General features: G+C 57.3%; 2 protein-coding genes across 2 annotated transcripts; both read right to left on the bottom strand.

Annotated features, from left to right (window-relative positions):
• Positions 1-939: 939 nt before the first annotated feature.
• HOXC12 (homeobox C12) lies at positions 940-2,515 on the bottom strand. The gene is made up of 2 exons (XM_041735348.1): positions 1,921-2,515; positions 940-1,178 (listed from the first exon to the last, which is right to left on the bottom strand). The coding sequence occupies exons 1-2, from the start codon at positions 2,513-2,515 to the stop codon at positions 940-942; spliced, it is 834 nt and encodes a 277-aa protein (XP_041591282.1).
• Positions 2,516-11,887: 9,372 nt separating this feature from the next.
• HOXC13 (homeobox C13) lies at positions 11,888-18,565 on the bottom strand. The gene is made up of 2 exons (XM_041736763.1): positions 17,812-18,565; positions 11,888-12,312 (listed from the first exon to the last, which is right to left on the bottom strand). Exons 1-2 carry the CDS (start codon positions 18,530-18,532, stop codon positions 12,056-12,058), a joined length of 978 nt encoding a protein of 325 aa, XP_041592697.1. The 5' UTR covers positions 18,533-18,565; the 3' UTR covers positions 11,888-12,055.
• Positions 18,566-19,777: the final 1,212 nt, after the last annotated feature.

The raw sequence follows: 19,777 nt of genomic DNA, 5'->3' as shown, positions 1-19,777 counted from the left end.
CCAGAAACTCTCCGGGCCAATCAACGGTGCGCCTCGCAGCCCCTTTCCCAGCCTCCCGGGCCTCCTGGAGGGTCGGGTGGGGGTCCCCGGGGGGCCGCTACACCGGACACCGGAGGCGGCATCGGCCCAGCTCCCAGTCTCACGCTCCCGGCTTCGGCCCGCAGCCGCCTGGGCGGCAGGAAGAGCGGAGGGAGGCACACCTGTGAGCGCGGCGCAGGGCCGTGGGGACAGGGGCCCAGACTCTTCCTGCAGCCTGCCCCAGAGGGGCCGGGAGGCTGACGCTCGCCCCGTCCGCAGCCAGGTCACCAGCCGCCTGTCTGCGCCTGTGGGGTGTCCAGGCCTAGCGGACCAGACCCCTGTGGACTCGAGCATCGCCGATCACTCTGTTCTCCCGAACCGGACTTCCTCTAGGTTCCCGCACTTCCTCCTGCCCTCTCGGAGCTGCCCTAACCCCTTCCGGTCTCCCCACCGATCCTCCACTCTTGCTCCCTCCTCTCCTAACCCCAACAGTTGGGAGTTTGGGGAGCCTTGGTTCCACTGTCCCCACCTCTGCCCACTGCTGGCTGACTCAAGACCCTGGAAGGAGAGTTGTGGGAGGGAGGAGGGCGCGTGGATCGCCTTTCCTCCAGGTCCTCAGCCAGAGGCCCGATGCCCCAGTCCTACTGCAGAGCAGCCTCTCCCCAGCACCTCTGCCTTCGCTGACCCTATCCCCTGTCTGCAGCTGTGGGCTTCCTCTTTCCCTGGCTGGGCTGGGACCTGGCAGGGCCTGCTGGGGGGTGTGTGGGAGGGAACCACAAACAAAACAGACAAGAGGATGTCCAGGGAGCGCCTGCCAGAGATGCCTGGCGTTCTAAGCGGGGACTGTGTCCCAGGCAGCGCCCCCCCTTGCTCTCTGCCAGAGACAGGCTCAGTCCGGGGCGGGTGCCCGTGTCTTGCCCTCTAAAAGAAGGAGAGAGCTTGCTCCCTCAACAGAAGTCTTTTCTTTTTCATTCTCCGGTTCTGAAACCAGATCTTGACCTGCTGGTCACTAAGATTCAAGCGGTCTGAGAGTTCCCTCCGGCGCTGCCGTGTGATGAACTCGTTCACCAGAAACTCCCCCTCCAGCTCCGCCAGCTGCAACTTCGAATAGGGCTTGCGCTTCTTCCGGGAGCGGCTGTGGATCGGGTACCAGGGCGCGCCTGGGTGGAGACGAACCGGCAGGGTTGGCCAGAGGACCAAGAGGTGACAAGCCCAGTGCCCTCGGTCCTTCCCCGGCCCTTCTCTTGGCCTACAGCCCAATTCCAGGCTTCGCTCTCCTAGCTCATCCTCCTCCTCCTACACACACCCTCCTCCCCGTCCACTCCTGCCCCCCTTCATCACTCCCTTCCTCCCCTTTCACCCCTCCTTGCCTCCTCAACCCTGTATTCCTGAGCCTTGGGAGTCCCGATCCCCTCCCTTCTCCCCAAACCTCTCCTCCCGGATATCCTGGCCCCTTCCTTTCACATCCTCCGGGATAGGCTCCCTGATGAGCTGGGACAGACAGGAGGGAGGCGGGCAGAGTTAACGCGCCTTGCTGGCGTTTCTTAAAAGCAAAAAAAAAAAAAAAAAGTAGGTAACGGAGCCTGTGCAAAGGCCGGAGAGAGCAGGGTCCTCCCGCAACACACCTCCAGGCCTGGAGAAGCCTGGGTCAGAATCCCCTTCTCCGGAGCTCCCTGCCCCTGCAGCCTGCAGCAGCTCCAGGGTGGTGGTGGTGGTGGGGGATAGGGAGCTGTCCGCAGCTCTTTTATGGGGGCATTTACATGTTTCCAGGCGCCCCCCACCCCCCTCCCGCGCGTTCCTAAAGGACGCGCCCTCGCCGCGCTGTCGCCCAGCTCGGTCCTGCACTGCGCCCCCGCGAGCCGTCGGGTCTGCGGCGCCTGGAGCGCGGGCCCCGGTCCTTACCGCTGGCCGAGAGCCCGCCGCCGGGGTGCAAGGGCGACGCCAAGCCGCCCGGGTCGCCCGCGCCGGCGCCCTTGTGGCCCTCGTTGAGCAGGGACGAGCTGGAGTCGGATTCCAGGGACTGGCACGAGGGCGGGTCGTGCGCGGCTCCCGCGTCGCCGCCGCCCGCCGCGTAGTCGTACTTGAACCCGAGCGCCGGCGGCCCCGACGGCTCCAGCGGCAGCAGCGCGGCCCCCGGGCCGACCCCCGGGCCCGGCTCGCGGCCGCGCTCCTCGCGCTTCAGGCCCCCGCCGCCCTCGGCGCACGGCTCGCGGTAGTAGCCCTTGCTGTCCTCCACGCGCGCCAGCTCGCACGTGCGGCCGAAGGGCGGGTTGAGCGACACGGGGCTGCCCAGGTAGGGCTGCGCGTAGCCATTGCAGGGCTCGGCCGAGGGCCAGGGCAGCGAGCACACGTTGTCGCGGCGCGGGTAGGACAGCGACGGCAGCCCGGGCAGCTGCGCCCCGGACGCGCGGAAGTTGGGGAAGTAGAACGTGTCCCCCGTGTGGATGTTCACCAGCGGCCCCACAAACCCGGGGTTCAGGAGATTATGCTCGCCCATTTCCGCGGGGCCCGACCGGCAGCGTCTACTTTATTGCTATCTGACATTAAACATAGTTAAACCTGCACCGGCCACCCATTGGCCACCCGGCTCACGTGGGCGCCGCCGCCGGGGGGATGGGTGGGGACTGCGAGGCGCCCCCACCCCGCACCGGCTCCAGCTCCAGCTCCCCGCTCCGCACTGGGGTGGGGGTGGGGGTGGGGGACCAAACACGGGGGCAGATTTACTCCCTGCATTCTGTGTTTTTTTTTTTTTTTTTTTTAAATATCATATAAAACCCAATGCAGAATGCAGAGACTAAGCCAACCTCCCGACGCCCGACCCGGGCAAGAGGGAGAAAAGCCACACCAAAAACACCCTTTCTCGCAGGCACTCCTGCACCATGCACCATGCACCATGCAACCCCCCCCTCCCCAGATGTATTATCTCCTCGCCAACAGCTGGCCAAGCACAGCCTGTCCCTCTTTAATTAGCTCCTTTATTAACTAAAACCGTTGGAATTTACAATATCTCCCCAATAAATTACTATTAGATATTGTGTCATATAAAGTTTACTGGCTGTTTAAGGAGACGGATGAGCCCTTTGGCTCAGGGTTTATTTACAGTAGAGGCAAAGTAGGGGTAAGGACAGGTTTCCCTGACACTGTCTTCCCCAGCCCTGCCTGATGCTGTGCTCCTCTTCCTCAGCTCTTCCTCCTCAGGAATTTTGGTAGACACTTTGGGGGTCCTTCCTGGAGGAGAGGAGCACGGGAGAATTGCTAATGCTGGCTATTCCCCCTCCCCACCTCCGGATCTGGGAGCCATCCCAGGCTCACGCTTCCACTCGCGGTTAGAGGAGGGATGCAGAAAGGAGGCAGAAGAAGCCTAGAAAAGGAGGCACCCAGCTCTATGTGGACCTGACTACCTGCTCTTGAAAATCTGAGGGCCTGAGCTACTCCTCCCTGTGACTTCCGTGGGTCGGATGGGCTTCCAGGGAGCCTTCCAGAGTCTTTGCAGCAAGAGGCTCTGGGACCCCAGCAGAGCTTGGCTGGCCCGGCAGACTCCTGACTCCCACTGCAAAAGAGACCCCTCCCCATGCCCCAGAACCAGCCCAGCCTGCCACTGGGACCACCAGAGAGCCGCGCCAATGCCAGTAGGTGTGCTGGGAATCAGGGGGACGACTCTGGAGAATTATCTTGTTGGGGTTTAAAATTATATTTATGGTGCTAACCTCAGCAACTCCTTCCAGAGAAGGCTGAGAACCCAGCGCTGGCCATTGATGAGGTTACTGGACATCTGAAGACCACAATCCAATCTCAACCAAGTCCACAGAACACAGATAATCGGATTAAAGTGAAAACCAAAACAACGCCTTCAAAAGTGTGTGTATTCTAATGATGTCTGGTAGACAAAGTACTCGGATTTCTATTTGATTGTTTCCGGCTCCTATACAATTCACGGCTTTGAGTAGCACAAGGTAAAGTAGACAGTTAGCAGCAGCTAAGACATTTAGCAAACAGCTACATGCAGGGAAACACTGGAAGATCTAGAGAAATTTGGAGAAACCGAGAGCCTCCGAGAGAACGTGGCAGAAAGAAACCCTTGTAGGTGAAAGTTAAGTATCTGAGAATGAGCCGAAGCTACAAAAGCAGACCGAAGCCGGAGATTCTCATCTCCCTTTCTCTCTCTCTCCTCTGCAGGACTCGGCAGAGAGAACCGCAGATTCTTCGAATTCCACAGCTCGCCAGGCGATTTCATATCCCACCCAGAACCGCTCCCTCGGACGGAGAGGAGTCCGCGCCAGCGAGCGTCGCCCTGCCCGCGGAGCCCCAGGCTCGCAGCGCGGCGCCCGGCCCTGCCCGCGTCCCCTTCCCCACGCGGCTGCCCTGCTCGGGCTGCCTGGCCACGGCCCTCCCAGCCCCGGAGCCCGCCCCGCCCGCCCGGCCCACTTGCCGAACGGAGGCTGAGCGGTGAGATGCCAGCACCGCGCAGTCACCTGCAGTCAGAACGGCGCGAGCCCCGGGCGGGAGACCGCCTGGATTGTCCTTTTTTGTGCCTAATTGATGATGGGGCTCCGCGGCTGCAGAAGGGAGCGTCCCTGAGCTGCAAATTCCACGTCACAGCATCTCCAACATCCTATTTATGCCCCCTTTTCGAGATGCATTAATGAGCACCACTAAAAATTTAATTTAAAAAAATTATTTGGGGGTTATTTGGGTCATAAAGATAAACAGGGTGTGACTTGAATATTGTTGTTTTCAAACAGAACGACGCTGCGCCGGCAGCCAGGTCTCCAGGCCTCCAGGCCTCGGAGCTCGGCCGCTATTGTTGGTGTGAGGGATGCCGAGCTGAGCTGTGCAGTCACCACCAGTCCTTGCGGGGTAGAGGCTTCTTCCCATCCTCTTCGCCCTCCCAGATGACTCCAGGCTCCCGGAAAGGGGACTCCGGGAGGAAGGTCCCAGCCTCTCCCCTTCTCCCTTTGGCCAGAAGACCTCAAGCCCCAGCGTCGCACGCTGCCCTCCGGCCAGGCCGCCGAGCACACGGAGCGGCAGCCACCGGCGGCAGATGCGGCGCTGGGGACAGAAACGCAGGGAGGGCTTCCTTCGTCCAGGCACGCAGTTTCTCCCCGTCCCACCTGGCCCGCCTTGAAGGCCATTTCCCCCGGTTTCCGCTCTGCGGGCAAGGGCACACGCACAAACCCCTCTGCGCTGCGCAGCTGACCCTGACGCCCCTTGGGAGAGCTGCCGAGAACCAGCAGCAACCAGCAGCATCCCGTTGTCCGGCTCCTCCAAGCCCATTGTGAGCCTCGCGGTTTTCAGGATCCCGGCGAGGAACCCAGGCAATCAGAGTGCACCACCGCGGATCTGTCCCCCTCTAGGGCACCCCGCCTTCCTTAACACGGGCTCCCACAAACCGGCCCCAGAGCGCTGCGCCCGGCCTGGGTCCCCGGGGCCGGCGGGAGGCTCGGGTGCCAAGCTTCAAATTTACCCCCAGCCACGGGGGGAGCTGCGTGCCCGGAACCAACGGGGGCTCCGGGAGGGGACCGCGGGGGACCTGCCACCCAGACCTCTGGGCAGCCGCGCCTGGCCGACTTTTATCCGCCCTCACTTCGCAGCCCGCGCACCCGGTGCTGGGCCAGGCCCAGGCTCCGGACCCGCCGAGCGCTGCGGGCGGCCCCTCTCCCGCACATTCGTCAGGCCCCGGGGTTAGAAGAGGCGGCCTGCCCCCTCGCCCCGCCGGCTGCAGCTGGCCTGGCGCACAGAGCCCTGCTCATTAACTCAGGGGTTAATTAAAACCGAAGGCTGGGATGCGGCCGAGGCTTCCCTTGAGCACCCCAGGCAGCCCTGGTGCTCCCGCGCACCCACCGGCCGGCTCGCCCGCGCCTCCATCCGTGCCTCCATCCCCGCTGCATCCTCGCGGCCTCTTTGGGGGCCTCAAGTCCGCACCACGCCGGGCCGGGTCACAGGAGTTAACTAGAACCCCGTGCCCGCCCGGGTGGCCGGGGCCAGGCGGCTGCGGGAGGCTCAGGCCACCGCCACGGCTGCGAGCTGCCTGGAGCTGCTCCCCTGCCGCCCCCAGGTCAGGACTGTTGGGCGCGGTGCCGCCTTCTCCACTCGCTCGGTCGAGAGGCCTCAGCGGCCCGGTTCAAGGTCACTGCCTAGTTTGCAGAAAGCGGTTCTGCCGCGTATGCAAATGTGACAGGGCCCGGGTCCCCGGTGGGCCGGGAGTAGGGACCGAGGGGCACGCGGGGAGGGTGGACAACCGAAGGGGCCGGCGAGGAAGGTCTGGCCCCCTCCCGACCCTCCCGACCCTCCCGAACTCTCTATTCCCTTCTTTGGAGGGAGCTCAGACTTGGTACAGCATCTTTGGTGGGTTCAGGCAAGTCTGAGGGGTGGAGGTAGGGGCGCCGCGTCTCCTTTTTCTTCCCTTCACTATCTCCTCCAGGGGCTGGAGCCCACCTGGCTCCCAGCCACCTCTCCGGAGGAGCAGGACTTAGGGAGGAAGATTGGGAGACCCCTTCTCCAGGTGCTGCTTTTCAGGCATCTGCAGACTGGGGCAGGGGGCATTAGAGGCTCCGGGGGAGGGGGAGAGGGGTCCAGTCAGGCTCTCAGGCTCACCCCAGTGGCCTGGGGTCAGCAGCGGCCTTACTCCTCCAACCCCTCTGCAGCATCTCGGCGCCCCTCCCTCCAAAGACCCCAGCCTGATCGCCACCCGGGGAAATGGGAAGGGGTGTTGGGGGGCGAGGGGCACCCCGTCAGGCACGTCTGGGAGACCATCTCTCCTCCTCTCACCTGAGCATGCCTTAATGTCCCTTAATGGGCCCCCTTCCCCCGTTTTCCCTGTCCTTTCGGCGCACTAATAGTTAAATAGTTTCGCGGCCCTGACATTTCCCCCCCTCCGCCAGCAGAGGATCTCCTCGGCCTAGTGAATTACTGAGTGTCAGGAAAGGTGTGGGGACCCAGTTAAAAAAAAAAAAAAAAAAAAAAGCCAGCAACCACCCTCATCAGACGCCACACCCACAGCCGCCTGCACCGTATCCGGGAGCCCGCAGCCTGGTCTCGGCGACCTCGAAGCGGGATGGGGTGAGGACTACCCGCGTGCCCTCTGCCCCACAGCCGGGGCTCGCCGTGACCACGGCCTCCGGCCAGGCCTGGCACTGGGAGAGGCTGAGATCTATTTGGGGTCTGCTCTGCCCAGCCATCCAGTGCTTCCCGAATCCAAGGCCCCAGTCCCGGGGCGGGGGACACGGGTGCCTGGGGGGGCGCGTGGGGATGGGAGGATGCGCTGCTAACCTGGAGGCCGGGCTGGGCTGGGAGAGCGGGGCTCCACTTACCTTTGGAGGCAGAAGAGGTTCCGAAGGGTGCGGGGCGGGGTTTCTCAGCTCTGGAAACCTTCGGGGTGCCCCCTCCCCAGGGCCGCCCGCGGCCTGCAGCAGGCTCCGAGGAGGGCGGGGCGGAGGAGGCGGAGGCCGCGGCCAGCGGTAGGCGCGCGGGAGCCGAGTTGCAGAACATCTCTGGAGAGGCCGCCTTTTATGGGCGTTATTAGCGCCCCTGTCTAGACTGGAGCCGACACCTCCTCTGTGTGTAAACAGAGGCGGCGGGCCCTGGCGGGAAGGGGGCCGGCGCGGCAAGGGGCGAGCAGCCCTCCCCTTCTCTGGCTACGGGAAGATCAAGGCCTTTTCCACCGGCCCCCCTTCCCTGTGCTCCCTGTGATGTCAAGGTCAGAAAGACCTAGTCACGGTCAAGGCTAAAAGAGGAAGAGCCTGGTTGGTTGCGAGAAGGCTCTGGCCCCCTCCTCCTCCCAGAAGCCCCTGGCTCCCCAGGGCCCCTCAATCCTCCACCAGCGCAGGTCTGGATACACATCTGCCTGAACCAGCCCTTGCAGTTTTTTGAGGGGTGGGCTCCCGACACGGTCCAGGTCGGGCGCAGGTGGATCCCAGGGTGGGGAGCTCGCTTTCGAATGGGGTGGGGGGACCTGCCGCAGGGTCCCAGCTCCAATCCTCGGAGAGATGGAGAATGTCCCAGGGACTGCCCCTGCCTCCCACCCACACCGGCCTGCTGCCCCAGCCGCCTGTGGATCAGCCTCAGGAGCAGATGGTCTGGAGACAGTCGTGGAGGGATCTCCCCGAGAACTGCGGGCCTTGCTCCCTCAGGTGGGTTCTCGGCTGTGGGACTACAGGCTGAAAGGCCCACGGTGCTGGCCCCAGGTCTGGGAACTAATATGTGGGAGGGGAGGGGTTTCTCCCCAAGCCCAGGAAAACTGAGCCTTCCCTGGCAGCTTGGTAGAGTGACCTCCAGGTGGAGAGTCCTGTGAGGCTCCAGCCAGCCGGGTCCCTCAGTCCTGGCCTGCGGAGTGGTGGGGGGAGGCAGAGGGAGTCGGGGAGTGACACTGGATTATGAGAAAGATCACAGGAGCCCTGGGCCCGGAGGAGGGAGGCTGTTTCCAGGGGAAGCCTCTGTGCCCTCAACCCTCCGCACCTCTTGTATATCCTCACACCCTCGCCTACAGTGGAGCCTCACTCTCACACCAACGCTAGACTGGCTTGGAAGGAAAGGCTTCTTACAGATTGGAATGAAGAAAAGAAAACAGTCTACACCCCGAGATGGCAATATTGCTACCTGCTTGCACACACACACACACACACACACACACACACACACACACACGCAGGAAAGGCTGAGGAGATTCTCCACTGGTCGAAAGCTCTGCACACATGCACGCACACACACACAAACACGCGTGCACGCATTCGATTGTGCACATGCCCACGTACACCCCCACAGGAATGTCTTCAGAGTCCCCCAAAGAGAACACCGGCTCCTGGAGGAAGGAAAGGTCAACACACGGGGGAAGCGTCCTGCATTTCCCCATCTTTGCCTCCGCGGAATACACGCTCGCACAATACCTGCTCACACAGGAGTTTTCCTTGTCACGCTTGCTTACTCTTATGGGAGAGGCAGCTCCAAAATGGATCCAGACACGATAATCCTCCAAACCCATCCAGGCATATTTGATCCAGCGTGAGAGCCGGTCCTAAACACCTCTGGCACACTGGGGCTCCCAGGCGCGCTCCAGGGATTGCCGCCTTTGCTTGGGTTTTCAGTGTCCCAATGCAACCCCAATGAGCCTGCTTGAGCTTTCTCCTTTTTTCCATCGCCCCCTTCTGGGGCCTTAGGGAGGGTCTCTCTGTGTGGGGAGGCTCACTCAGTAGAGCCTGGTGAGTTTGTGTGCAGAGGTGGAGAGATCCCTGGGAGAGCTCTAGACTCTCTTTCCCTACGTCTCCAACTTCCACTGTATCGACAGCTGTCATGGGACTAAGCCAGGGCACCCTCAAGTCAACAGGGATGGGGGCCCATATCCAGGGAGCCCCAGGCTTCTTGTCTGCTCAATTCCTCTGTCTGACATACGCATATAATTTTCAATTCTTTCCATCTCAGGAGAGATTCAGGGTTTTGGTTTTGGGAAGAGGTTAAGGTGGCAGGTGGTGAGAGAAGAGAAGATGGAATTAAGAATGAACCTTATTCTTGGGAGGCTCACCTACACCCCCCCCAAACCCCCACTTCCCAGCAAGTGATTCTTTGAGAGTTAACCCAGAGTTGAAATGGAGAACAGGACTGGCAGCCACATCAGTAGCAGAGCCTCTACAGAGGGTAAATTCTTCAGGCTCTTTGTCTCTTCAGACAACATGGTGTGTGTGTGCGTTTCACCCCCAGAAATGTTTATTTAAGTAAAATTGTAAGAACCTCAGCCATCGGGCAAAGGGAGGTCGGAGAGCTCTGATTTCCAACCCAATGCCTCCAGTCTTTCTGTGTCTCAGGAGAGGAAAAATATTATATATAAATAAAAATTGCTGCAGTAAAGATTTAATCTGAGATAACATTGTTTTAGGCTATATTGCTTTTTAAAAGTCTCTTAACCTGACAACTTAACGATCTCATTAACTCCGCCAGATAGGGAGATAGGCTCGGATGGATGCGACAGGGAAAACAAATTAATGGCAGAGTCTACATGGCTCCTGACGGCCTAGAAGACTGTGGTCCCCAGGAATGCTGGAAAATAAAGGTGGGATTGGCTTATGAACTGGGGGCCAAGGGGTCCTAGTGGCCTGACATCTCTGCATAAATTGGTGAGAAAGAAAAGAGAGCAGCCTAGGAGTGCTGAGCTTGCGGCTGCCCCCCACCCCCCAGCAGGACAGGCTGTGTGCGGACCCTTGCCTAGCTCCAGGCCTGCACTGGCTGGAGAGACTGCGGACCCTCTGGGGGCAGCAGGGCCCCAGAAGCCTAAGATTAGCTCCCTGGTGCTGCCGCTGGCGCTGCGACCACCATAGCCCCCAGCTCTAGCTGGTGCTACCTTCTCAGCTCCTAAATCCAGATCTGAGCCCCAACTGTTACGTGAAGTCAACAGGCAGTGTACTGTTCTCACTCACCTGCTTCCAGGCCTTCCCAGTCGCTGATTGCATCCTTCTATCCCCAACACACACTCGTCTATTTCGAGGGAGTTTTCTCCTTTCGAGATCACATCCACAACCCAAATAACTCACTTTGAAAACTTGAGTGGAACGAAATATGAGTTTGGAATTTACCCAGCTGGAGGTGATGTCTACACGCTTCCCCTTGCCCATTCTGGCTGAGTTGGGGCATCAAAGGTGGCCCCGATGAGCCAGTGGACAGAAGGGTCTGCAGAAGGAATCTGAGTCATAAAATCAAGGCAAAAAAAAAAAGATTTTATTTTAAAAACAGGTCTGTGGGGTTGTTTTTTTCTTTTTGCATTCAGTACATTGTCATTCAGACATCACAATACTATATACAGATACACAACATTTTAAAAAAGCCTATTTCTGATGAACATTTCAAAAGAACACTGTTTTGTAATGCACCAGTGGGAAGGGAGAAGGGAGAGGGACCTCCCCCCTCGGCAGCAAGTTGGCCTTCGAGGAGGGAAATGTTAGGCAGCGTCTACATTAGCTGGTTAATTGGGGGCTGGTTATTTTGGCCTCCTGGAAGAAAACTGCTTTCCTCTGGACAATCGGTAGAAGTGAAAGTGTGAGGCTCTCTCAGCGATTGCCTCCGCGGAGGAGCAACTGGGGAGGGGCTCTGCCGGGGGACCCACTCTCCATCCCCTTGGAAGAGAAGTTCGTCCTTTCCTTAGAAAAACGTTCTGCTTCTGTGCCTGGCCTGATCTCCAGGAGGGAGAGGGATGGAGGGAAGGAAGGAGAAGGGGGGGAGATATTTAGCAGCGTGGTTGGAGTTTCCATCCTCCTTGGATTTCTGCACGGGACTGAGAGAGCAGAGCCGAGGAGGAGACCGTGGGGCAGAGTCAGCTCCTCCGGAGAAATTCAGTTTCCTGGTTGAGGTGGGGATAGGCAGCTCCTCCACCAATTCCAGCTTTTGTTGAAACAGGAAAGAAAGAAAACCTATGCGCTGTGTGTACTCCAGTCACAATGCCGGATCCCTAACAATTATCATTAATATTAACGTGACTTTTAAAATATGCACAGAGAATCTTAACCGGGAAATCTTGCCTAACTAAGGAGTGCGGGCGGGACAGGGAGCGGGACGAGGAAGGGGAAGGATAGTATGAGCTCGGCCAGGTCTGCGCTGGGCCCCACCCTCAGGAGGGTCACCAACTGCCTGGGCAAAGGATGAGGCAAGAATGGGGTCATTCGGGGTTCCCCAGCCCTGCTTTGGTTGGAATGATCGGGCGCTTCGCTCCCTGCCTCTCAGCTTTCTGGCGAGGCGAGGGATGAGGGCAAAGGGGAGTGGAGGCTCCCAGCCTTCCTCCCACAGCCCACCCAGCCCCACCGCCGAAGCTCTCTAGAAGCTCTCTAGAAGCTCTCTAGGCCTCGTAGGTCCCATCTGCATGGCGGTGGGGGGCTGAGGATGGGGTGGGGAGTGGGGGGCTGCAGAGCTCGCCCTCCGAGCCTCTCTGCCTCCCATGGCGCAGTTACTCTTTCTTGTTAACATTAAATATTCGTCTGCACCGGCGAAGTGTCCTTCGTTGGGTTCGGTTATGGTACAAAGCGGCGACATAAATAGACGGGGCAGGTGGCCAGCCGGCTGGTCAGGTGGAGTGGAGATGAGGCGCTTTCGATTTGCTGACCACCTTCTTCTCTTTGACCCGTCGGTTCTGGAACCAGATGGTGACCTGGCGCTCGGAGAGGTTCGTGGTGGCAGAGATGCGCCGGCGCTTCTCTTTGGTGATGAACTTGCTGGCAGCGTACTCCTTTTCTAGCTCCTTCAGCTGCACCTTGGTGTAGGGCACGCGTTTCTTGCGCCCGCGCCGGTAGCTGCTCACCTCGGGCTGTAGGGGAACCACATCTGCGGGGAGAAAGGAGGTGGGTGGCAGGAAGTGAGTCCGGTGCCTGGACCCAAGAGGGCCGGGCTGTGTGCCCCAGGCTGCACCATTGTGTAGGGTCAAGGTTCTGGCACGGACTTTGCACATCTGTTATTAGCAAGGCCACACTAGAGTGTTGCCTCTTGTGTAAACTTTATTTTATTTTATTTTCTTGTGCAAACTTTAAAAGACGGGGGCACCAATAACTTGGGCATCCAGATAAGTGATATTTTAATGCAATGTTAAAGAAATCAAAATGAATGCAAAAAAAAATCCACGATAAACAAAACAACAAATTTTAAAATTCCGCAGTACCGATTTGTCCTTTTGCCTCAGGCTCCAAGACAGTTCTGCACAGCATTTGTTATTAGAATCCTGGAGCCTTAAAAGGGTCCCTACAAACTTCATCCTGGTCTAAGGGCCTAGAGGATTGCAAGTATTCAGGAAAATTCCTCCTTCCTGCAGTTGGATTCCCTTGGGCATTTATTAGTATAAACTGTGCCCCATTATCAGGAAAAGGTGTCCTGTCCTCATGTTTAAGGGAGGGCATGGCAAGAAGGGAGAGAGCTCCAGGGGGTGCACACCACTGAGTGAGGCCTGATGCCTTTGGTCACTGCCTCTGCCCTAGGAAGCTGAGACCTGTACCAACAGCCAGAGAAGAAAAGTGTCCAGGTGAAGCCAGCCTGCTTGGGAGCTGAGCATTCTACGCATGCAACGTGAGCCACTTAACAGCATCCAAGTTGGGAAGTCCTGGATGCAAGATGTAGAGATTCAGGTCCCTGGAAGTCGAGATCACGCCTGGTGTCTGCCTACCAAAGGAGGTACTAGGAGAGCTCTTCTTGGGTTAAATCCAGCTATTTACATAAGTCTTCCACAAAAAGAATAAAGTGCCTCTCCCTGCCCCCACAAGTGTCCACTCACCAAAACAGAGCAAATTCTGCTCCAACCCCCTCTCCTCTCCATTCCTCCAACGCTGCGAGAAACTCTCTCCGTGGCGTACAGGAACCGCAGCCACCCTAAGCACCTTGCTATCCCAGCCGCTACTCGGTCACTCTTCATACTCTGTATTTCACAGGAACTAAGAACCAGTGTATGTCCCTTATATCCCTCTGCCATCCCACCCTCACCTCTGTTAGTAAAGAGGTCAGAGCAACACTTCCAAAGGGAAGCGGGGAATTAGGGAGATTATCTGAATAATTCACCCTTCAATTTTTAAAAATGTGATTGTTAGACTTCTTCAGGCAGAAGCTAATGCTGAGGACCAGATATCTGGGGTCCCCCTTCATTCTTACTGCCCTTTGGAAGTAGAGAGGCAGTCGGAATGCAGACACAAAGCTCTTCCTGAAATGCTTGTTCTCACCCCACCCTCATAAAACACCTTCCCTACACCCATTCCCATTGGATCTGCTCTCACCCAGGAATACTTGTCTATACAGGCTGGAAAGAGAAGAGGTCACAATCAAATGCAGTAGGAAATAAAGTGCTCGGGAAGATTATGTGGAAGAGAGGGGGTTCCAATGGCCTGGTCTGGCTGTCTTCATGATGACAGTTTCTCAGGAAAATTGTTGGACTTGTCACTTTTCTCTGCCTGTGTAGGAATAGGCCAAGGTTTTTTTGTTGTTTTGTTTTTTTTTTAATCTGAAAAACAAAACAGCTTTACTTTAACAGAGAAGATCCTTTACATTAAAAAGAATTTTTCTTTACAAGATATTTTTTTAACAACTCTCAGTTCTCAAATTTGTTTTACTCTTACAGATGTAGCTATGATTCAGGAGATTGGTGACTCTGGGACAAGAGTAAAACAAAGAGGGTAAGTAGTGATACCATGAGGTACTTGGGTGTTTTTTTAAATTATTATTATTTAAATCCTCAGAACATTTTTTCAGGCTTATTTTATTAAACCCAATTTACAAGATGAGGAATCTGAAGCTTATAGTGGGTAAACTTACTTGAATGACAGGGCTAGATTTTAAACCAAGATTTTCTGATTCAATGTAATGACACAGTAAGTTCTAAAATGGAAATAGGCTATCTGGTACAATCCAGCTGTGAAATACCTCTTTTTCCCTGGAGAGCGAAATGAGTTAAAGTGGGTTTTGGTTACTGGATTAACCAACTAATTGTCCCTGAGTTTCTATCTCACTTTCTGGAAATGCTCACAGTTTCCTACCGAATTGTGGATCCTCTAAACTCCAACTCTAAATTTCCAATGAGATTTAATCAACATAATCCTTAAAATTGTGCTTTAAAAATCAGATACTTGGTCTAAACTAGTTATTTTTCTCTATAGGATGCCAAGGATTGACTTGCCCAAGTTTTTAATGGATCTGACCAAAACATTGGTTGTTTTGGCCTCCTGGGAAACCACCTTTAGTCTTGCCTTCTCAAAGAAGCCCCCTTTCATTGTCTGCTGTCTTGTCTGGAAAGGAATTGGGATCTACAGATGTAGAAACATCTGGAAGCTCAGACCTCGAGCTGTGTCTCTACTGCCTAAAGTAAATAGGGGATTTGGTTATTAATTTTACAATCAAGCCTTCCCTAATGTCCCTCCAGAGCACATACACAAACCACTTCATAGCTGGGGACCCAATAGACATCTTTGAGAGTTGAATAAAAATCAGATCAGTGCTCAGCTGTAGCCTTCTCTTGGGGTCCTGGGCACAAGTTCCCACAGCCCACTTGCTCTTGACCACTCACTCCTACAACAGGGCTCTGCGTGCTGAAGAGGACCTGCTCTAGCCAGAAATCCTAGCTGCTCTTTTCAACTAAAATCCAAAGGCTAGTCAGTAGGGATTCCAACATGGCCCAAAGAACCCACTATTTCATTCTATTGCTCTCCCTGTGCCCCCCACCCCCACCCCATGCTCTGATCCTCTCTTGGAATTTCTGCTGATTCTCTCTTGGAATTTTTGTCTCTCTCTGTGGGGGAAAAAAAAAAAAGTGCCTACACTTGCCATAGAAAGAAAAAAAAAAAAAAAGAGCAATGAAACAAGGGTCTGTATAATTGGGGGAAAGAAGAAGCCACAACACATCTCGGCCCTAATTATCTGGATCTTTCTGAACAATTGCCTCCATATCCCACACCAGCCCAGACTGCCATAGTGAGGTTTCTCAGAGCCAGAGGCGCTAAAGAGAGACAGTAGTGTTTATGCCCAGATGCTGCCGAACAAACCACAATTGCATAGACAGAGTTATCTGGAAATCTCACTACTTCTAAAAGATCTCTGTGTGGGTAGAAAGATGTAGGGTGTCTGAAGATAATTTCTTTTTCATCTGCTTTTTGCCTGGACATCTGTACTCACTGAGATGTACCAGCCTGATTCGGTTTCCACACAGGGAGCCTGTGAGCATATAGCTGCTGAAACATAGTGGGTTTTATATATCCACTTCCATGCCATAATTTGCAAGTGTATTAAATCTCAATTGGGCTATATTTTTTTATTTCAAAGTTACTTTTCTCTAGGAGGTTATGATAAAAAAGTGTTTATTTTTAGCAGGCTTCCCCCCCCACCCGCCCGTATCTCTAAGATGTTCATTTTGCTCAAAGATATTTCTGAGCTGCTTTCCAATCTTTCACCCCCCACCTCGCTCCACATATATACACAGAGATGCCAGGGCAGCTCCTTCTCTTTTTCTCTCCACACTAAACCCATTGCCCATTGCTCTAGTCCTGTGCCTCTGCCCACAGTGGGCCCGGTGGCCATCTGCTCCCCTGCCCTTCAGCCCCTTAGGGGCATTGCCTACCAGCTAGCTCTCCCTCCTCCAGGAATTCCTGTTGGACCTGTGTCTTCTAAGGAGTTTTCGGTCTGGGTGAGATGGAGAATGAAAGGGCCATCTGTCTCTAATACACTGCTGTATGCTTCCATGTGAATTGTCTGTCTTCTAGAAATGTATTATCATGTGTTTCCTATTAGGTAGTTAATTAACAGAAATTATATAAAAATATTATTGCCAATTCAGAGCAAGCAATACCAGATACCTTATACTAAAATGGTATCATCCTGGAATCCTCTGGTGGCCAGAAAAGGGGTGCCTAGTGTGGGTCCCACCCTGATATTCGGTTGTGTTATACCAAGTAATCTCATATTTGCAAGAATGCTATTTTCTACACTTTCTAACATCATTCAGGGATTTTTCACCATCTGCCCTTGCCCCAATCCCGGATGCAGAGGAATTTCAGGCCCACCCTTAGCAGGTCTTCAGACCTCTAATCCCCAGTGAAAATGTCCCTGGGCTCACACTTAGAGCTGGGGGGCCCTGTGGACAGTCTGAGGAGACATCTGTGGCTTCCATGCCCCCCACCAGGACGCCTGTAGGCATTAGGATGGAGCTAGTCAGCCCTCTCCCACCGAGCTCTGCTTAAAGCCAGAGCAGACGGAGGCTCTAGCTTTGTAACCGCTCAGCACTGTGCCGTATCCGAAGCTCCTGATGTGATTTTGACAAACCTGAGACTGATCTTTCTCCCCTGGGGAGCGGTGAGGATTGCAGGGCCCCCTCTGGTTTAGAATCAGCCTCATTTGGAAAAGGAACAGGACATGGGTGAATTCCCACCCCCTATTCCACAGGCAAAGACTTAGGCGTCCCTAGCCTGGGCCTGGATCCCGGCTGTATCCAGAACAGGTCTTCGGTCCCCCACTTCTCACCCTCATTCCCCCTTTTCTGTGGTCTAGGCATAGAAAACTCTCTTCCCCACCCCCCCAACATCTGGGGGTGGGGATGGAGGAGCTGGCAGTGGGAACACCCACAGGATTTGAGCTCAGGATACCAGCGAAGCAAAGAAAATTTAGTACGGCAGGAGAGGGATGCAAACTCCCTTCTCTCCACGTCCCCTCCGGAGATTTTAGTTCTGCTCCTTTAAGGATCAGGAAACTCACGGGGGGGGGGGGGCAAATCCTTAAAAATAAACCAAGAACAGAAAACCAGTCTACACGTCTTTAGGGCCCCCCCCCCCCTATTCAAATCACAAAAACAAGACAAAAAAACCAAAAAACCTGTCCGGTGCATGCACGATCTTGAAAATTCGGGCAGGAGAGTTCTTATCCCCCCCGCCGCCCCATTCTTCGGTGGGTGGAGGGTTTTGTCCCGGTGGCCAGGAAGGGGATGCCAGGGCAGCTCCCTCCCTCCATCTCTGCAGGCCACGCTGCCTCCGCTGCCCGCGGCTCTAGCCCTGCGCGTCCGCCCGCGGTGGGCCCTCAGCCCGCCCCATCCCCCGTCCTGGCTGCAGGCGGGCGCGGGGCGCCGAGGGCCGCGCGGGAGGCGGAGGCGGAGGCGGGCGCGCGGGCGCGCGGGCGCCTGCGATTGCTTCACCCTCGGCCGGCAGCTCCGCGGAACGTGTCGGAGCAGATTTCCTCCCCGCGCATTCCTCGGCGCAGCTCGCCCGGCCGGCTCCCGCGGCCGCCCAGCCGAGCCCCAGACGGCGGGGGTGGCCGCGGCGCGGAGCCCCGGGGCAGGCGGGCGGGGAGGCGAGGCGAGGCCCTGCTTACCTGGGAAGGGCGACTTCCAGAGGTGCGCGGACTGCGACTGCTCCTTGGAGCAGTACACCTGACTGTCCCAGCCGTTGGAGAGCGCCCAGTGCTGGTAGCCCTCGACGGGGATGAGCGCGTCGTGGCGCGGCTCCGGGTGCCCGCTGATGCCGGGCACCACCGACACGTCCAGGTAGCCGGGCATCGCCTGGTAGGAGCTGGCGAAGCTGGGGTAGAAGGCGAACTCCTTGGCCCTGGAGGACAGGTCGTCCCCGGGCAGGGCGCCCGACGGCTCCGCGTACTTGTCGCCCGGGTGGTAGGCGCAGGGCTTCTGCTGCAGGTTCACGTTGTGCGACAGGCGGCAGCCGTAGTAGCTGCCCCCGAACGGGTAGCCGTAGCCCAGGGTGGCGCTGGACGAGGTGGGGGGCGCCGGCGGCGGGGCGCACTGGCGCGCCGCCTCCGGGGCCGGGATGTCCGTGTAGACGGCGCCCTGCGGGGCGCCCAGGGGGGCGGGCGGGCGGCCCAGCACGGGGTGCGGGAGCAGGTCGCGGCAGTGGCTGGCCGGGCAGCCGCTGCCCAGCCCGTCCATGCCGGGGGCCTTGCCGGGGCTCGCTCCGCTGCAGCCGCCCCCCGCGCCGCCCGCGCCGCCGCCGCCGCCGCCGCCGCCCTCCGCCGCGCTGTCCTCATAGACGTACATGAGGCTCTCGGGCCAGCGCGGGTGCAGGAGCAGCGAAGTCGTCATGACATGATCTGCGCGAGCTTTTTAAAAACTCCACTTGCCAGAGGCAGCGAGCTAGGGAGACACCTCGCTCCCTCCTCCTCCGCCTCCCCCGCCCCCGCCCGGAGCCTGCACCGCCCTCCCGCCGCTCCCCGCACGCATGCGGACACTCCTCATTAAGAAACCCGCCGCCTCCCGCGCGTCCCCCGCCCCGCCCCTCCCGCGCCCACGTGACGCGGCCCCCGCACGTGACTCCGGGGCCGGGCCTCCTGGGGTTCCCACCCCTCGCGGCGGGGCGGGGCCGGAGGGATGAGGCCTCTGCTGATTGGCTCTCAGGAGGGGCAGAGAGGAGGGAGCTGGGAGATTTAAAGGGACAGGGCGCCGCCCCCCTGGCAGGCCCCGGGGAGGGGGAGGGAGGAGGGGGGGAGGCTGAATTTGGCCGACGCAAAGGGGTCTGGAGCGACCAGGACTGTTCCTGGGCGCCTCCCTCTAGGTTTAGATTTCGATCGTCTATGGGAGAGACTGATCTCTCCCCCCACCTCAAAAAAAAAAAAAAAAAAAAAAAAAAAAGATCTCGCTGTGGCTGGATTGGGGTTGGGGCTAAGGGTAGCGGGGAGACTGGATTTTTTTTTTCCCTCTTAATAAATGAAGCAGGCGGAAGCGCGCGGTCAAGGCGCGGGGTTCTCGCGCTGGCATAATCCCCTGGAGCTCGCGGATGGAAGGAACCCGCCGCGCAGCGAGAGACCTGGATGCCCAGGATTGCATCTGCATTTCCGACTTTTTAGCCACTTTCCCCAAAGCCCCAGTTGTCCGAGAGGGAGCCTTTGGGCTGGCTCCTGCACCTCCACCGCAGGGCAGACAGGGCTAAGAGGATGTGATAGCCCCAAATCACACACACACACACCGCTGCACGGAGAGGGCAGAGGGATGCTCTTCAGTGAAAAGTGGAGAAAGAATAAAAGGAGGAAAAAGAGGGCAAAAGGAATAGGCTGATGCTTCAATATGCAATAGAAACCAGCCGCCTCGGAGTGAGATTTTCAAAGGAAAGGGCGGGAGATGGGGGGGGAATTCGGTCTAGGCAAGCTCACAAGCCCTTGATGCGAGCAAGAGCAAGCGCGTACAAAAGGAAACGTGGAAGGAGAGAGTCGGCGGAGCTGCCCCTTTGGAGGGACCTTTCCAGGCGCGACTCTGTAAGACCCCAGAAGGACCGACCTAGCCTCGCGGCCCGCCTCCGCCCTCCGCAGCCCGGAGAGCCGGCCTGGGAGGGCC

Source organism: Vulpes lagopus, chromosome 21 (assembly GCF_018345385.1).
Source record: "Vulpes lagopus strain Blue_001 chromosome 21, ASM1834538v1, whole genome shotgun sequence".
NCBI lineage: Eukaryota > Metazoa > Chordata > Mammalia > Carnivora > Canidae > Vulpes > Vulpes lagopus.
The sequence above is the reverse complement of the archived record's forward strand: the minus strand, read 5'-3'. Positions and strand labels throughout refer to the sequence as shown.